We start from the raw sequence: 18,256 nt of genomic DNA, 5'->3' as shown, positions 1-18,256 counted from the left end.
TGAAACCACCGTCCACCAACGTTATATATCCTGTTTTTAAAAACAACGGAAATTGGTTACCCCGCGGACAACGGTAAACTAGCGCTCCAAGAAAACATTTGAGACTGTACGTAATTAAAAGTTGTGATTGATTTCTCTGTTTGACAGATTCTTATGTGAAGTTCTATCCATGAGTCACACGTGCCCCACACGTGATTAACAGTCCTTAACAGAAGGCAGATTAGACATAAAACATACCGTTGACAGGTTGATTACATAACAAAACTCCAATTTCTCCTGAGTTTGAAACTCTTTAATGTCACACGTGGGCGGTTTGTATCATCAACGCACTTGATCTATCACGCAAGACGTTTTGGAAACAACTTTCAACTTAAAGGAGGAAAGAACCTCTTAAAGATATTACATGTGTTATTTGTACAACACATAAACAAGGAGAGAGACTCTTCAAAATATACAGCTGTTATGTGCATAGCATATAAACAAGGAACAAACTACGCACGTTAGATTGCCACGTGTACCATTTTATGATGAATGGATTTCGTGTTATATAAGTCGGTTGAATGGAGAAGATTTTCCTCATTCTCTGTGGAGAACACTGAAGGTGCCTTCACGTGTGTCGTCCTGGTAACGTCACAAGTAAGTACGGTGGGGATTTTTGTGCATGTCTTGAATAACGAAGGGCAGAACCCGTCGACGTACGTGTGTTGTTGTTTTTTTGTACGTTTTGTGGGACGTCGCATCCGCCACGTTTTTCTGAAAACGTGGGGAAGGAATGGCAAGAGCAGGGAGGGAGTACGTCTCAACGAACGTCACGGTTGCGCAAGGTGTAATACGTAAAGATGGGTTCACACGTGCGTATATATTTAAGTCCGTATGAGGCGCGCATGGGAGTATTTACCTCCACCAGGCTCCACAGGTCGCTGTGAAAATAATAGAAATTGGACAAACGTAAAAAGGTAACATGTGAGACGGGTTAGCTGGGCCGCTAACCATACTTCTCGGTCAGCTAACTCATCTGGCATGTTATGTATCTATATTTGTCCAATTTGTACTATTTTTCCCACGACCTGTGGGGCCTGGTAGAGACTAAGAGCCTCATACGCACCTCAAACGGACTTGAATATATACGCATGTGTGACCCCACCTTAAGTATGTGACCTGCACGCCAACCGTGGCCGTGAGCCGGTTGCGTGTATCGTTCGTTGCGCAAATGGTAAGTGAGTTGTACGTGCTTACCACGTAATTACCACTTACGGATCCCACGTAGTTGCACGTACGGCGGGTTGTGCCCTTAGCTTTACTGACTGTCTGTCTGCGTCTTTGTCTGCGTCTATGTCTACGTCTAAGTTTAGGGTGTGTAGCCCCGGTCGGGCTCCGAAGCCGCGAATTTTGTCCGGATACGTAGCCTCTATAGCAGGCTCTCTGGGCCATTTGCTGTCCTTTATGGCTCATAATAATACACTTTTGCTGGCCATTTCGTTTAGTACTGAGTCGCTTGTACTGTCTGCCCGTAGTCAAGCGACCCATTTCAAAATGAGAAAAGTGTATTAGACTCTATGAGCCAAAAAAGTCGAAAAAGGCCCAAACAGCCTTTATGTCTGTATCTACGTCTTTGTCTATACAACAATGAATGAATGAATGAATGAATGAATTTTATTAACGTGTCAACATGTGCAGCACTTAACTAATAAATCAACATGTGGCCACAATTCTCTGTTTCTAGATACGTCTTTAGATATGCTTATAGGTGATTTGCTTCGTTGCTTGGCTTGTAGGCTGTCATGTTTAAAGTACGAGTTAACTTTGAATTAACCTAAGGATGTTTCTACTGTTTTTCTATGCTGAATATCAATTTCTTCCGCTTCTTATAGCCTAATCTACGAACATGAAGTTTGTACTTGGCTTGGTCCTTCTTGCTGTTGGCGGTAAGTTAACTTTATTGTGAACATTTCTCATTTCATACAATTACATATAACGCCAGTTTATCTGTATCCGCGGGGTAACCTATATCTGTTGTTTGTAAAAGCAGAGTATTTTGGGGTATCAAGTCGGTGATTTCAAACAGCAATGATTTGACATTACTGCAATTTGAAACTACTGTCCGTCGACCTGATACTAGTGTCCCTAAATACCCTGTTTTTAAACAACGAATATAGGTTACCTCGCGGATAAAGGCGAACTAGCGTTACACAGAAATGATTTTCAATACACATTTACACTACATTTGTTATTTGAAAGCAAGAACAATCGAAGACTTTTGTGCTGAATGCCATGAATTTATTTGCCTGTACAGCGCACGCCATGACCATCGTGACCGTCAGTACCCCTGAACCGAAGGTTGAGGCTAGTGTGGGGGGTTCCGCGGAACTCAAGTGCGAGTTTGACATCCAACCCAACTCTACACAGCCTCCTACTATCGCCTGGTTCAAGGTAACGTCTCTCACTCACTTACACACTAACTCTCTCACTCACTCACTCACTCACTCACTCACTCACTCACTCGCTCGAGCTCACTCACTCGAGCTCACTCACTCACTTTTTCTCTCTTCACGTGTGTGTCTGTGTGTGTATGTCTGTGTGTGTGTGTGTGTGTATGTATGTCTGTGTGTGTGTGTGTCTGTGTGTGTGTGTGTGTGTGTATGTATGTCTGTGTGTGTGTGTGTGTGTATGTATGTCTGTGTGTGTGTGTGTGTGTGTCTGTGTGTGTGTGTGTGTGTGTGTGTGTGTGTCTGTGTGTGTGTGTGTGTGTGTGTGTGTGTGTGTGTGTGTGTGTGTGTGTGAGTGTGTGAATGAATGTGTGTAACTCTTCGTCTATCCTCACAACGGAATGGCTATGAAGTTTTCTTACCGTCATTCCATTTGTCCCAACTCCCAAGATGACGTTTTCGAGCCCCCAAGTAAAATCAATCTAGAGATAACCTTCAGTGACATCAAAGAATGTTACTTTGTCTTTGTAGTACTCTAAATCACTGATATGATGTGATATTAACTATCTTGTCCAGGGCAATGACGACTTCCGCGGTGCCGAGCGGATCTACACGGGACACAAGGTGTGGGGGAACGAGACGCAACGACGGGAGGACAGCTTCGGGGACTACATCGGGCGGGTGGAGGTGGCGGATCTGGACAAACCCGCCATCAAGATCAGCGGCATCAAGGTGCGGTTTCCTCAAACTAGCTTTCTGCTACTCTCCAAGCAGAGGTTTAAGGCTCCGGCTGTATTTTGACGTTTTCTATACGTTTTTAACAGGATTTCTTTACCTCCATCAGCATAACTTTAGAACCCCTTGATGGACTACAATGATTTTTGATATGTGGGTAGGGGTTGGGAAGACGAAGGTCAAAGTCGATTTTGCCCCCCCTAGTGTGTGACCCTGGTACTGCACCATTTAAAAAAAATCTTTTGACCTGGACATGCTATGGTCTTGATTGTTTTGATGACAGATAGGTTGTGTTGTAAGGGAGAAGTGGTGTATGTTTGGGCCACCTAGTTTTGTACTGTTTCTTGATGTCTCGCGGCAAGCAGAGGTTAGGCAAAATAGAAAGCCCGATAGAAACGCATAAAAAAACGTCAAGAAACAGCCGGAGCCTAACCTCTGCTTGGAGAGTTAGGCCGCGAGACACCAAGAAACAGTACAAAATAGAAAGCCCGATAAAAACGACTAAAATAAACGTCCGCAGCCTAACCTCTGCTTGGAGAGTAGCTTTGTGCTACGCTTGTCATCTTGTTAATCCACGTTGATTTGATTATATGGACGACATCCACGTGAGCATCAATTTTCGTACATCGCACAGAGCAGCTATGAAATGGGAAAATTAATACTATTGCCATAGAATGCCACAGTCAATTCCAAGGTCAACGAAAAAGATGAAAGAACAAAAACGAAGAATCTCTTGCCATGTATACCATATGCGTTCTATCTGTGTTCAGTCTGTTCAAATTTTCTGACCACTTTTAAAAATTTCATAACAAAGGCAACTGTTTGTGGCCAACTCTTTTTCCTTCGTTCGCTCACATCCGGGTTAGGGGCTCCCTGGGGATGTCATCCTTATCATCAAATTAACATGACTTTATTATATCATCGTTTTTCACCGATGCTAGCTAGAACCAAATACTCTCCAACTATATTATTTCGCCAGTTTGGTTACAACATGTATTGCTGTAAAGTAGGGCTAGAGAATCATTTCAGGAACATTTTCCCTACAGAGTACCGACTTCGCGCGCTACTGGTGTACTGTAGCGGAGTGGGGTGTGCGGACGGAGTTCGGAGTGGACGCCAAGTCAGTTCTGCTGACTGAAACTGGTGAGCTTAAATCGTTAAACCTCATGTTAACTTCCTAGACTTGTTAGTTTTCTTATTGGAGGTATGTGTGACACAAGGTAGTGCCTTGTGGTCCATTCCTAAGTTAAAAAAATAAACGCGGCGTCTTATGTTGAATGATAAACCATAACGTGCTATTTGGTTTTCTAAAAAAAGTCAATCACGTATAGATATACTCTTACCGTTATATTTTAAATGGCATAAGGCGTGGTCTCTTAATTCGTTGTTCCACGTCACAACGGGTCAGTCCACTTTTGCATATGTGTGTTGCGAACGGGAGATGGTAAAAGCGAGATAGAAAAATTATTTGGCGTTCAAGAGATGCGCCAAGAAGTGTGTAGGAATTTTTTAATTCTCCAAGCAGATCTTACGGTGGCAAATCGTTCAAGATAGTATCCATGGGCCAGTACTTTGCGGGACCGGGATCTTGAGAAACGTTACGATTTGTCCTCTCTACATCTGCTTGAAGATTGCGAAACTTTGACGAAATGTTCTTTTTCCTCCAGGGCATTCCGAAGCCTCCATTGACATTTCCGTTTCCGGTGAGAAGGACGTGGATGAAGGTGGTGACGTAGAGATGACGTGTCGTTGCCATGGCTGCACTTCTGCCGCGATATTCGACTGGTTCAAGGTGAGGCAACACAACTTTCAATTTTTCCTTTTTTTGTGTGCAAATCTTGACTGACGCTAGTTCACCTTTATCTGCGGGGGTAACCTATATCCGTTGTTTTTAAAACGGGGTATTTAGGGATATCAAGTTTTGAAAATATTGCAATTTAAAACCACCGCCAGTCGACTTAATATCCCCAACTACCGTGTTTTTAAATGCAACCAATATAGGTTACTGTAAATGCATTTAATATAAAACCACCGCGAAAGTTTCTGCATTCAAAGTACTCCGTATATAACTTTTAAAGTAAACTAGCGCCATCCACCTTTGGTGACGGAACAGAAAAGAAGGGAAAAGAGGGCGCACCTCAGCTTTTTTCGTTCCTTGTCAACTTTCTGAACCAGGAGCTCAACTGCGATATGGTGCTACCCATTGAACTACTGGAACATTTCTTAATTACCTCCATGAAAAAAATAGAGGTATAGTTTTTGGTGTGTCTGTGTGTCTGTCTGTCGGTGTGTTTGTGTTCCCGGATATTTGTGGTAAGCATAACTCAAGAACCTCTAGATAGATTGTAATGATATTTGGTATGTTGGTAGGATTTGGGAAGACAAAGGCCAGGGTCAATTTTGGGCCCCCTGGAGTGTGACCTTGGTACTGGTACTTGGTACTTAATTTTTTTGTATCTTTTGACTTGGACACGCTATGGTCTTAATTTTTTATGGCAAATAGCTGATGTTGTATGGAAAATGTGATGTATGTTTGCCCCCCCCCCCCTAGTGGCTTGCTCTGGAACTGCAAGGGCAATTTTGTCAAAATTTTCCAAGGGACATAACGGAGTGTAGGTACGATGGATTTCCATGATATTTAGCATGCAAGTATCTTTGGCATTATAGGACTCAAATCCCTATAACATATATAGTTTGTGTTAGGTGGAAGATAAGCAGATACCAATTATGCAAATAAAACCCTAATTTGTGAGCATTGAAACGGAGTCTTGTCTGTACTATAGGGCCCGGCGTTTGCCGGAAGTGAGTGGGTGACAACCGGAAACTACACTCATATCGCAGCCAAGGTCGACGTTGGCGTTTTGGGATTTCCAAACCCGATAGAGATTGACGATGGATTTGGCCAGTTCAGCGTGACACCATCCAATTCCCTCCGTCTGACCGGGGCGCAGGTAGCCGACGCAGGAAGGTCAGTACCCTGGGACCCAGACAGCTCCGGAGGAGTTTAAGTCGATACATAAATGGACAGATGGGCCTAATCGGGCTTAAGCTCCCCGGGTGCTAATAGGAGATCGGCGGACCTGACTGTCTTAGGCCACCGAATAAACTGTCCTAGCTGCCCGATCCCGGCTGGCTCCCAGGGTAGAAGGTCAGTTCAAGCGGCTAAGGCCACATGGCGTCCCACGGGGCAACGTAGGGGTCTCGTCCAAAAGAGTAAAAACAAAGAAAAAATAGAAATGTGTAGCCTCCATAGCAGGCTCTCTGAGGTCTTTTTTTTTTGGCTCATAATACACTTTTGCTGGCCATTTCATTTTGTACTGGGTCGCCAGATAAGGCCAGCAATCAGCAATCAGCGACCCAGTACAAAAAGAAATGGCCAGCAAAAGTGTGTTATGAGCCAAAAAAGGCATCAGAGAGCCTGCTATGGAGGCTACGAATATTCTCTTTACGTCTTGTGAAGTTGGGTGTCTTTTATACAATTTTCTTTCGTTGTCCAGTCGGGCCCCGGTTTGGAAATGTGACGTAGACCTAAGGTTCCCTTACGCTAGACGGAAATCGATCGCTGAGCAGCCAAAACTAGATTTGTGTCATTATTAATTTTATTATTGGAATATGATGCACGACGCACAAATTGGATTTACAGGACAGCAAAACACACATAGCTAAAAACAAATATGAAAAATAGTTCTTTGTCTATGTCTATGAAATTTGTTGAGCTATCTGTCAAACGCTCGGTGACAGCTTCTACTGGAAGGGTTTTACGGTGTTAAACAGGTCTTCTTCTAACTGTTTACGTGCTGACTAGTTTGTTTGTTGCTTGGTCTGTTTGTTGGTAGGTTAGTTGGTTGGTTGCTTGCTCGCTTAAGGAGGATTCTCACTGCACTTGGGGCACCGGTGCGGCACTGTGGGGTTCGTAGATGACTCAACGAATTTCTGAGATAAAGAACCAATTTTCTTCAGTTTTGTGTATTTTGTTGTGGTCTAAGTCATACTTGTTCGTATTACACAATATCTGAGTGATAAAATATCGGCGAAGATAATAAAACAGTGCCCCAGTGAACGAACCCCGCAGTGCCGCACCGGTGCACCAAATGCAGTGAGATACCACCTTTACAGCCTGGTGAAACTATGCACGGGTACAACTTTAGCTATGTACTCTTTGCCTTCTTGGTTGACGTTTGAAGAACTGTGTGGTAATAATCCGTACGCGTATTTCCTACAGGTACTGGTGTAAGGTGACAAGCGGTGGGAGCGTGGACATCAAGGCAACCGTGCTGAAGGTCAAAGGTATGTACCCAAGGTCACCCTCCAAGCAGAGGTTCGGCTCTGGCTGTTTTTTCGTGTTTTGAGGCGTTTTGTCGTCCTATCTATTTTGTATATAACGTTAGTACCTTCATGGTTGCCGGCGGAACAAAATAGAAAGCCCAACCTAAAAGCCTAAAAGACGTCAAAACAACTGGAGCTGAATCTTCTGCTTCGCTCACTCGGTGGTTTTATTCGTTGGTTATAGCAAAGGACCAGGCGTTATGACACCATATACGCCTCGGGGCGGGTCGTTAACCCTTAATTCTCACATGCTAAGATTAAGTGATTGAATGCACATAGAGTATACAAAATAACGTTACTATTGTGGGGTTTGACTTCTCCTTTAAAAACAGTTGAAAATGAGACGTTCCATATTTTCTATGAAAGGCTGCTTCTTTGATATCAGTAGGAATAGTATCTTTTCTGTTTCTTATAACAGTGAAAACCTTGGTGCGATTTTGGACACTCTTTCGAATAGTCTGTAATATAATGCCTAGTGGCGTCGCCAAAATTGATCTTCTGATAGCCCATCCACACTCATTAATTGTTTGTCCATATGTCACAGTGCCGGAGTTCACCTGTGCCGGTAAGGCTGACGGGCACTACCCTGACCCGGAGGACTGCGCCATGTACTACCAGTGTCTGTACGGCTTCCCTCAGCCCTTCCACCGCCCGTGTGGGTACGCCGGCATGGTCTTCAACCCCGAGCACCTGTACTGCGACTGGGCCTTCAACGTGGGACCGCCATGCGGGGTAAGTAAAGGTGTTGTCTCACTGCACGTAGGGCACTGGTACGGCACTGCGGGGTTCGAAAGATTACTCAACGAATTTCAGAGATAAAGAAAGAATTTTCTTAGGTTTTGTGTATTTCGTTGTCTTCTAATTTATACTTTTACGTATGACGCAATATCTAAATGATAAAAACCGGCTAAAATAACACAACAGTGCCGTAGTGAACGAACCCCGCAGTGCCGCACCGGTGCCCTAAAAGTGCAGTAAAATACTACATTTAAGGCTGCTGCCACACATTCTTACGGTCTCACTCATGATGTTTTATTCTCACTCCATTGAAAGTAATACTCACCGAGTGACACTCTCCGACCCTCTCGTCTGAAATGTGTCAACACACACACACACACATTTGCCACCAAGGACCGTGATTTGTTTTCTGTCACATAACCTGGTATCAAAATCTATAATAGCAAGTCTTCCTTCTTCTCCGAAGATATGTTTGGTTTAGTTAGCAGCCTTATGTACTAAATTTTATAAATCAACTCCAGGCGTATAATATAAAATGCAATGAGTAACACATTTATGTCTACAGACATCATTCTACATAGCAAACCTGGTTTAGTTGGCAAAGGTATGTGTTCGTGGAACTCTAGTTATTGCTACTTTGAGCTGTTTCAAACCTAGCAACCCGAACAAAATGGAAGATCCGAAAGGGCAGGGTCGGTAGGGCACTGCTTCCAATCTGTTTTCACGCCTGTTGTTAAACAATACTTTCAACATACACACTTGACAATAGTTCTTTCTCTTCACAGAGCAAGGCTTAGACCAACGACCCTCCCTTCACCTCTGATGAACACTGACGTCATCAATGGTTGACGTCCCATATGGCTGACGTCACTAACCACAGAAACAAACGTCATCTTCCCAGTCATTCAGAAACAACAATGACGTTTTGATGAGCTTCTGCTTTAGATGCATTTAGACGAACTCGCTTGCTACGATGACAACTCGTTGTGGCTACATTCAAATAAACTTCCATAATGCCATAATCGTTTATTTTTTCCTTCTTACTGCTATGAAAAATGAAGGTGTATAACGTTAGTTTGGGCATGTCTGAGTGTTTGTGCGTGTGTGTGTGTCTGGATACTTGTGGGAAATATTCGTCAAAACCTTGGAACAAAAAAGGTGACAAAAAGATTAATAAACTCATGTGACGACGAAGGATGCAAAATAATTGAAAACGCAGAAGATAGTAAAATAAAATAAAAGCCTCTATATTCTTCTTTCATTAGGCCCCCTTTCCACTTGACGGCGCTCTCACGGCGCTCTCGCTGCGATGGAAAATTGGCCAGAGCGCGGTGAGAGCGCCGCGACGCCGGAAAAAGCTGCTCTAGTGGAATCTCTCCGGCGACCCCAGCGCGCTCTCACCGCGACGAAAACCTCAAATGTCAGCATCTTTTAATGAGCTAGCAAAGATTCGAAAGATTACTCAACGAATTTCAGAGATAAAGAACGAATCTTTTGACGTATAGTGTATTTTGGTATCTTTGAAGTCATTCTTTTACATCTTACATAACATTCAAAGTATAAAATCAAGGCTGTAATCAAATCCAATTTTGGTCACTGTACAGTCATTTAGACTGAAATATACATGTTTCTCTTGCTGTTTTTTTCTTATATCTGTCATGTAGCTTGTTCACCATAAATATCTTTATCATGCCACGTTATTGGTGTAAATCATACAACACTGAAACACTTCAATTTAATTGAAAATGGGACTTCAATAGTCTAAATGTACAGATGGAGAACAAGAAAACCTAATGTCATCATGTTGAAATTCAAAAATAAGTTGAGAAATGATAAAACTTTGTTTTTAAACCTTGCTTATTCCATCTCAGTTTGTTTAATTGTTCATCACCGGTACATTTTGGACATTTCTCCGGGTTCTGTCTATATGTCAAATATGCTTCTTCACAAACTGCAGTTAAGAGCGCAGAGAGAGCGCGGTGAGAGCGCCGTCCTAGCTAAATTGGCATCATAAACCACTGTTGAGACCTATTGCGCTCGCCGCGCTCGCTGTGCGCTCTCTTGGCGCTCACGGCGCTTGCTGCGCGCTCTCTTGGCGCTCTCTCTGCGCTCATCGGTGGATCGCCGTCCACGGCGCTCTCACGGCGACTGTTTTGAGCAGGTTCAAAACAGTCGCGGAGGTGGTGGCGACCATGGCGACCATGGCGCTCTCACCGCGCTCTCTTCGCGCCCTCATGGCGACCATGGCGATCCCACCGCGCTCTTCCCAATTTGAGGTCGCAGAGAGAGCGCCGCGAGAGCGCCGTCCTAGTGGAAAGGGGGTGTTACCATTGTTCAGCCCTACTGGCGCTCTCCGCGCTCTCTCGGCGCTCTCATGGCGCTCTCACGGCGATCATTGTTGCATCGCCATCCTCGGCGCTCTCATGGCGATGGTATGGCAGGGCTCCATACCATCGCCGTGGTGACTGCGCTCTCGCGGCGATGGCACTCGCACGGCGCTCTTGCCGTGCTCTCACCGCGCTCTCATGGCGACCTTGGCGATTTCACAGCGCTCTTACCGCGATGGTCAAATTTGCCATCGCCGTGCGAGAGCGCCGCGAGAGCGCCGTCCCAGTGGAATGGGGGTATAAATTCGTATCATAAACCACTGCTGAGACCTATTGCGCTTGCCGCGCTCGCTGTGCGTTCTGTTGGCGCTCACGGCGCTCGCTGCGCGCTCTCTTGGCGCTCTCTCTGCGCTCATCCTTGGATCGCCGTCAACGGCGCTCTCACGGCGACTGTTTTGAGCGGGTTCAAAACAGTCGCGGAAGTGATGGCGACCATTGCGTTCCCACCGCGCTCCCGCGGCGATCTTGGCGATCCCACCGCGCTCTCACAGCGCTCTTCCACATTTGAGGTCGCAGAGAGAGCGCCGTGAGAGCGCCGTCCTAGTGGAAAGGGGGTACAAGTGTGAACGGTTGGCTTGAGGTTGTCCTTCCCCACATAAACTAGCAAACATTACCATAGCCTGTGTTGTGAATGATGTGTCAAGGAGAACATATATGAATATTCACTATTTCAGAGAACACTGATATTTATTTGTCGATGAAGGTTAGGCATCCAGGCAATATGATACAGCATACAAAAGTTACCCAAGCAACTAGGTTTTGTTAACGGTCAGACGTTTCAGGCAGCATCCAATGCTTTTCTTTAGTCACTGAAACGTCTGACAACTAACCAAATCATAAGGATTTATTACCTCCATGAAATGTCATGGAGGTTATATTTTACCCTGCGTTTGTGTGTGTGTGTCTGTCTGTCTGTCAACAAGATAACTCAAGAACGGCTGAATGGATTGGGTTCATACTTGGTGTGTTGGTAGGGTGTGATGAAAGCTGGAAGTGATTAGATTTTGGCCCCCTATCGGCTATCCTTGGTACTGCAGCGCAACTTCCGGTTTTGCTATCTCGTGTTCTGAACAAGATATGGGCCCAATTTTTGAGTGTTAGATAGCTCTTGTGCTCAGGAAGAAGTGACATAAGTTTGGGCCCCCTAGCGTCCAGTTTAGGGATAGCAGGGTCATTTTTGTCAAAAACGTCTGAAGCAGATAACTCAAGAAGGGAACAACGGATTTTCACGATTTTTGGTATGTTTACTCATTCCTTGAGTAAGTTTTATCAATGACGTTTCATATAACGTCCTTGGTCTTATATTGTGTAACTGATATATGTGTATATTGCATATTCAGCGCACGTGTATTCACTATTTAGGACAGCTCCGTACACGTGAACAGACTGGGGTAACTGACTGCTAAATGGAGCATGTTTTTAACAGTCTAGAAATACATGAAGGAGATGGAAAACTTCTGCTTTGCTTTTTGGTTGACTTTCTTTACAGAGTGCCAGACTTATGATCTGTAAACGAAATGGTAATTTTTTCTCACATTTAACGTTACTAAAAAAATACATCGCAAAACTCCACAGCCCCTTTTACTTACTCACTCGATCACTCTCACTCACTCACTCACTCACTCACTCACTCACTCACTCACTCACTCACTCACTCACTCACTCACTCACTCACTCACTCACTCACTCACTCACTCATGCAATCACTCACTCACTCGTGCACTCACTCACTCGCTTGCTCACTCACTCACTCACTCACTCACTCACTCACTCACTTATTCACTCGCTCGATCACTCACTCATTCACTCGCTCGATCACTCACTCACTCACTCACTTATTCACTCGCTCGATCACTCACTCACTCACTCACTCACTCATTCACTCGCTCGATCACTCACTCACTCGCTCACTCGCACGCTCGCTCACTCACTCACTCATGCAATCACTCACTCATACACTCACGCACTCACTCACTCACTCACTTACTTACTTACTCATGAACTCACTCACTCACCCACTCACTCACTCACTCGATCACTCTCATTCACTCTAACTTACTCACTCGAACACGATCACTCATACACTCAATCACCCACTCACTCACTCGCTCACTCGCAGAGTATTGGCAAACAATATGAGAACGAACAACCGTGGTATAAGAATGGATCGACTAGATATCAAAAAGAAATAGATTTCCTTGCATCAAGATCTATTTCTGCAATAGTATTTGGTCACTGTGACAGAGATACAATTAAAATATTGATTCCTTTCTAGCCTACGGTTTGTTCAGCTGGTTGCATCATTTTTCTGAGACCTCGGTCTCCTTCTGAAACGGAATAAAGAGTGCGTTTTTCCCCTCTGACAGCAAACAACGCGTTTCTTTTCCACATATTTATTTATATGACCTAGATTATTGTTGTTGTGCATATGTGAGACATGTGTTATGTGACCACTCAGGACTAATTTACCGCTCCAAACACGTGGGTCCTTGCTGACGTGTGAACAACCTGTATTGGTCCTTCAATTGAGTAAATTAGTCTGGACTATCATATAAATCCAGTGCCTCGAAAACAAGAAAACATTCACTCTATTCGCTTCTCTTTCGATTGTACATACCCTACACTTAAAAGTATGGTTTCCCGTGGCACTGTTTGCATATCTGAAGTATATTGTCGACAGCATTTTCGACAAAACTGAGCTGAATACACTGACAGTTAGCCGCCAAAAATCCACGTTTCCCGGTTGCTGTCGTTTGCAGACTGCTTCGAACCTGTTCAGCTGACGTCACGGTTACTCCGTGAGGACACAGAGGGACTTCCCGCCAAGACCAGTCCGACATCAGGGAAAGGTTGGGAACTTTCAACCCGCTTCAGTCTCCAGCCAGGTAACAAGGCTCCGTTAAACACCCTCCAGCCACGTAACAAGGGTTCGTTAAACACCCTTCAGCCAGGTAACAAGGCTTCGTTAACCACTCTTTAGCCAGGTAAAACGGCTTCGTTAAACACCCCCCAGCCAGGTAACAAGGCTTCGTTAAACACCCTTCAGTCAGGTAACAAGGCTTCGTTAAACACCCTTTAGCCAGGTAACAAGGCTCCGTTAAACACCCTTCAGCCAGGTAACAAGGCTTCGTTAAACACCCTTCAGCCAGGTAAAAAGGCTTCGTTAAACACTCTTCAGCCAGGTAACAAGGCTCCGTTAAACACCCTTCAGCCAGGTAACAAGGCTTCGTTAAACACCCTTCAGCCAGGTAACAAGGCTTCGTTAAACACCCTTCAGCCAGGTAACAAGGCTCCGTTAAACACCCTTCAGCCAGGTAACAAGGCTCCGTTAAACACCCTTCAGCCAGGTAACAAGGCTTCGTTAAACACCCTTCAGCCAGGTAACAAGGCTCCGTTAAACACCCTTCAGCCAGGTAACAAGGCTCCGTTAAACACCCTTCAGCCGGGTAACAAGGTTCCGTTAAACACCCTTCAGCCAGGTAACAAGGCTCTGTTAGATACTCTTTAGTCAGGTAACAAGGCTCCGTTAAACACCCTTCAGTCAGGTAACAAGGCTGCGTTAAACACCCTTCAGCCGGGTAACAAGGTTCCGTTAAACACCCTTCAGCCAGGTAACAAGGCTCTGTTAGATACTCTTTAGTCAGGTAACAAGGCTTTGTTAAACACCCTTTAGCCAGGTAACAAGGCTTCGTTAAACACCCTTCAGCCAGGCAACAAGGCTCCGTTAAACACCCTTCAGCCAGTTAACAAGGCTTTGTTAAACACCCTCCAGCCAGGTAACAAGGCTTCGTTAAACACCCTTCAGCCAGGTAACAAGGCTCCGTTAAACACCCTCCAGCCAGGTAACAAGGCCCTGTTAAACACCCTTCAGTCAAGTAACAAGGCTTCGTTAAACACCCTTCAGCCAGGTAACAAGGCTCCGTTAAACACCCTCCAGCCAGGTAACAAGGCTTCGTTAAACACCCTTCAGCCAGGTAACAAGGCTTTGTTAAACGCCCTTCAGCCAGGTAACAAGGCTTCGTTAAACAACCTTCAGCCAGGTAACAAGGCTCCGTTAAGCACCCTCCAGCCAGGTAACAAGGCTCCGTTAAACACCCTTCAGCCAGGTAACAAGGCTCCGTTAAACACCATTCAGCCAGGTAACAAGGCTTCGTTAAACACCCTTCAGCCAGGTAACAAGGCTCCGTTAAACACCCTTCAGCCAGGTAACAAGGCTTCGTTAAACACCCTCCAGCCAGGTAACAAGGATTCGTTAAACACCCTTCAGTCAGGTAAAAAGGCTTCGTTAAACATCTTTCAGCCAGGTAACAAGGTTCAATCAAACATCCTTCAGCCAGGTAACAACGCAAAGAAAACTACAAATTACGAGACTCTGAAGCACAAAGAACTGCTTGAAAAACACAATATAGACAAGATCGATATTTCGAGATAAGTATATTATCTGTTTATAAACAAAGCTGATAAAGTAAGGTTATCATCTTTACAATGAGGCCCATATTTCAGTGTATATGGATTGTTCTTGCCTCGTCACTAGTGTCCAACACGTCTTCGAAACAGACGTGCTTTCTGAGGTGCGAGAGAAACGAGTGGACTCTCTGCATGCCCGAAAACAAAAACATTCATGAGATAACCTTGCTCACAAAACATTACAGCCATTACAAAACCTACTGTCTTTCTTGTGACGGACAAAAGTGTTCCTCTGAAGTTGTCCACAGCCCGGTAAGCGGTCTTATTCGAAATGTGGAGTGGTTTGCTCTGAAGAGTTTTCAATTCGGGACGCTATCGTCAGAAAAATTAGATTTCGTCAACGCTGGCACGATCTGGGCACTTTTTCTGATCGCATCAGGAATAAAGGACGTGGACAACGATCCATTCCAAGCATTTACTGAACTACGGAAGTTGTATCTCAATTATAACTTGTTAACACGTATCCCTAAAGACTTTTTCGGCGTTTCTCGTCAGTCCTCCCTCATGCAGCTTTCGATATCTCACAATAACATATCCATTTTGGACCCGGGTTGTTTTCAAAATCTGAGGAGGCTTTCTGCCTTAGATCTACAGAGCAACGCTCTAGTAGAAGTACAGAGGCAATGGTTTTCTGGGTTAGTCGAATTGAAAACGCTTCTTCTCGACGATAACCAAATTGAGAGCGTTTCGCCAAACGCGTTCGATGCCTTACCCCAGGTACAGTTTATAGGCCTAAGTCAAAATAAGATAGTATGCCTAGACGGGGAAGCATTGAGGAGTAGCCAGCTTAGTAGAGTTGCACTTGGTGGTAATCATTTATTAGTTTCCAGTGACTATACTACGCGTAGCATGCCTTGGAATATTGTGATCCAAACCTGCAATCTACATACGAGACAATGGATAGGGATTGAGGTTGGTGGAATGGTTCTACACATAAATTATGAAGTCCCTGACAGATTCCAAACTGAATGGTTTAGTAGGTCGAAGACTAGGCCAAATGTTCCGCTAGAATCGGACACATGCCGCCTACTTCACCAAGTCTTTGTGGGTGATATGGAACACGGTCTCCCCTTCGTGGTTATAGCGAAGAACAGGGAGAAGAAGTCGCACGAAGCTTTTGCAACTCAGTGTTCGAAGGCGTGGAAAATGTCCGGTGGTATTAACCTAGCGTTAAAGGGTGGTTCAATTTTGCGTGTGGCTGGCATAGAAAGTAGTCACGAGCCAGGTTCCCTTAGAGAAGAGGGTTTCAGTGTAGTGGGGAGGAATCAAAAAGTGGAGTGCGAAAAAGAACGTCACAAAAATAGAGACAGTGGAGATTTCATAGCAGACGTTCCGTGCTTTGCTCTCATTAAACAGTACGTTTCGTCATTTAAAGTACCTATGTTACTAGAAGCAGATGACGCGAAGTGTTCTGACAGAGAGAACTTTCTTAGCAACGACAACGGTTTTACAGATGTAGAAACGAATAATGTGATACGTGTTGTGAATGCAACTGTGGCTACTCCTTATGATATTGTAGTGACTGTAGCGTCATCATTTTCAATAGACGAAACCAAAAATCCAGAAACTCAGAACAAAATAGTCTGGGCAACGACTGGAGAAGGACTTTTTTCTCTCAATCGGACTGATACAGCTGCCAATGTGGTCAACGGTAGCACTGTAAAGATTTCTGTTATAGTATGCTCTGTTATAGTAGGCACATTCATTATCATGATCGGCGTTGCCTTGTTTTGCTACGTGTGCGGAAAGAGATTTAGAAATCATCAACACAAAGCCACAGATGTAGGAGAAGAGGGCAAATCAACAGTCCTTCATTCTCTTTCGAGTTTCCCTAGTGTCATACAGGGTTCAAGTAACGTTCAGTACGATGTACACACGCCTGAAACGCACAGGGCAGAACGCACGCGCCGCGACGGTCGTCGTTCGTCCAGTCGGATATCCCAAACTACTACGATACATTGCTACGAGCAGATCAACGAAGACGAAGAGTACGTTCCGTCTCGACACAACTACAGCGAAATAAAAGACGAAGACACCAGCGATCGTCCCGACGGGGAGATGAAATTCTACGCCGCCACCGCTGTGGTAGACTTACTCCACACCTCTAGTCATGGCTCTACGGGCGCGCTGTACGATACAGCCAGCGACACGGAAACATACGTGAAGGGCGGATATGGTGGGTACGTCTGTCAGCAACAAGCTCGCCGTCCAAGAGCACAGACCCTATAAAGATAAACACTTGTACCGGCAGCTCAGTTCGTATAGACATTTAATTACGTACGTGTAACAACAGATTTGATTAATTGGCTGTATAGAGATAAATACAGCCAGGGCTGCCCGACTGGCCGGAGGCTATTAGTAAGGGCTAGCGCGCTGGTAACTGGACAACATACAATCAACGATACAGATGTTACATTTTGTTCACCGATACATGTATACGAGGTACAAAGTAAATACTGTACATAGCGTCTGTCTTCTCTCTCACGACCAGTGGAAGATCATCTCTTCCGTGAGCTAAACTGCCAGTGCATCGAGATCAGATTATCTTTGTCAGATTATCAAATCGATGACATACTGTAGCACAATTTAGTGATGTTTTAGTCCGTAGATCTACTTTCCGAATACATTATGGAAATATAACGTATTGTCAACAGAACTCTTTTGCATAGTTCTGAATCAATGTGAGTTAAATAGCAATCAATGGATTTTTGAAACTAGTAATTATATGGAAAAGTGAAGGTTTGGATGTGTATTAATCACGATCCTTAATGTGAATGTCAGAGCAATTTATGGCCTTGCAAGCCCGTACAATTATGAGTACTAAACTATTATTAGTATGCTATCATTATTGTTGTTTCTTGTAAGTTGAAATTATTGAGTTGGAAGTGTATATTCTATTTACTACATAGTGTTCCAATCAATTGCACCTCAAATTGTACTTTTTTGGGCCATGTTGATTTGATTACATGGGAATCCCAAATCTGATGCGATTATGCAAAAAAGTTTGTTAAAAAAACCTTGCCTTGATCTAAGAGGTCAAGAAGGTCAAACAAATGATTGAACACACATTATGATATTATACAGAAAAATATATAATTCATTTTTGTTCCTTCACATCTTTTTATCCTTGGATTTGACTTTGGCATTCTACAACATATATCCATTTTCGAACATTTT

At 44.3% G+C, this 18,256-nt stretch overlaps 1 protein-coding gene across 1 annotated transcript; it reads left to right on the top strand.

The window, feature by feature from the left end:
* Nucleotides 1–571: 571 nt before the first annotated feature.
* On the top strand, nt 572–9,247 carry LOC118419667 (coxsackievirus and adenovirus receptor homolog). The gene is made up of 10 exons (XM_035826181.1): nt 572–636; nt 1,872–1,925; nt 2,294–2,430; nt 3,003–3,158; nt 4,208–4,304; nt 4,829–4,953; nt 5,945–6,129; nt 7,384–7,448; nt 8,032–8,219; nt 9,011–9,247. Exons 2-10 carry the CDS (start codon nt 1,886–1,888, stop codon nt 9,020–9,022), a joined length of 1,005 nt encoding a protein of 334 aa, XP_035682074.1. The 5' UTR covers nt 572–636; nt 1,872–1,885; the 3' UTR covers nt 9,023–9,247.
* Nucleotides 9,248–18,256: the final 9,009 nt, after the last annotated feature.

The sequence above is a fragment of the Branchiostoma floridae genome, chromosome 7 (genome assembly GCF_000003815.2).
Source record: "Branchiostoma floridae strain S238N-H82 chromosome 7, Bfl_VNyyK, whole genome shotgun sequence".
Classification (NCBI taxonomy): Eukaryota; Metazoa; Chordata; class Leptocardii; order Amphioxiformes; family Branchiostomatidae; genus Branchiostoma; species Branchiostoma floridae.
This window is presented reverse-complemented; position numbering and strand designations above follow the sequence as displayed.

What these genes read in the sequence shown, in the direction of transcription:
- LOC118419667 (XM_035826181.1), top strand. Translation starts at nt 1,886, where the DNA reads ATGAAGTTTGTACTTGGCTTGGTCCTTCTTGCTGTTGGCG. An exon ending in GGTCCTTCTTGCTGTTGGCG is followed by an intron (nt 1,926 to 2,293) that starts GTAAGTTAACTT and finishes TTGCCTGTACAG; the next exon opens with CGCACGCCATGACCATCGTG. An exon ending in CGATATTCGACTGGTTCAAG is followed by an intron (nt 4,954 to 5,944) that starts GTGAGGCAACAC and finishes TCTGTACTATAG; the next exon opens with GGCCCGGCGTTTGCCGGAAG.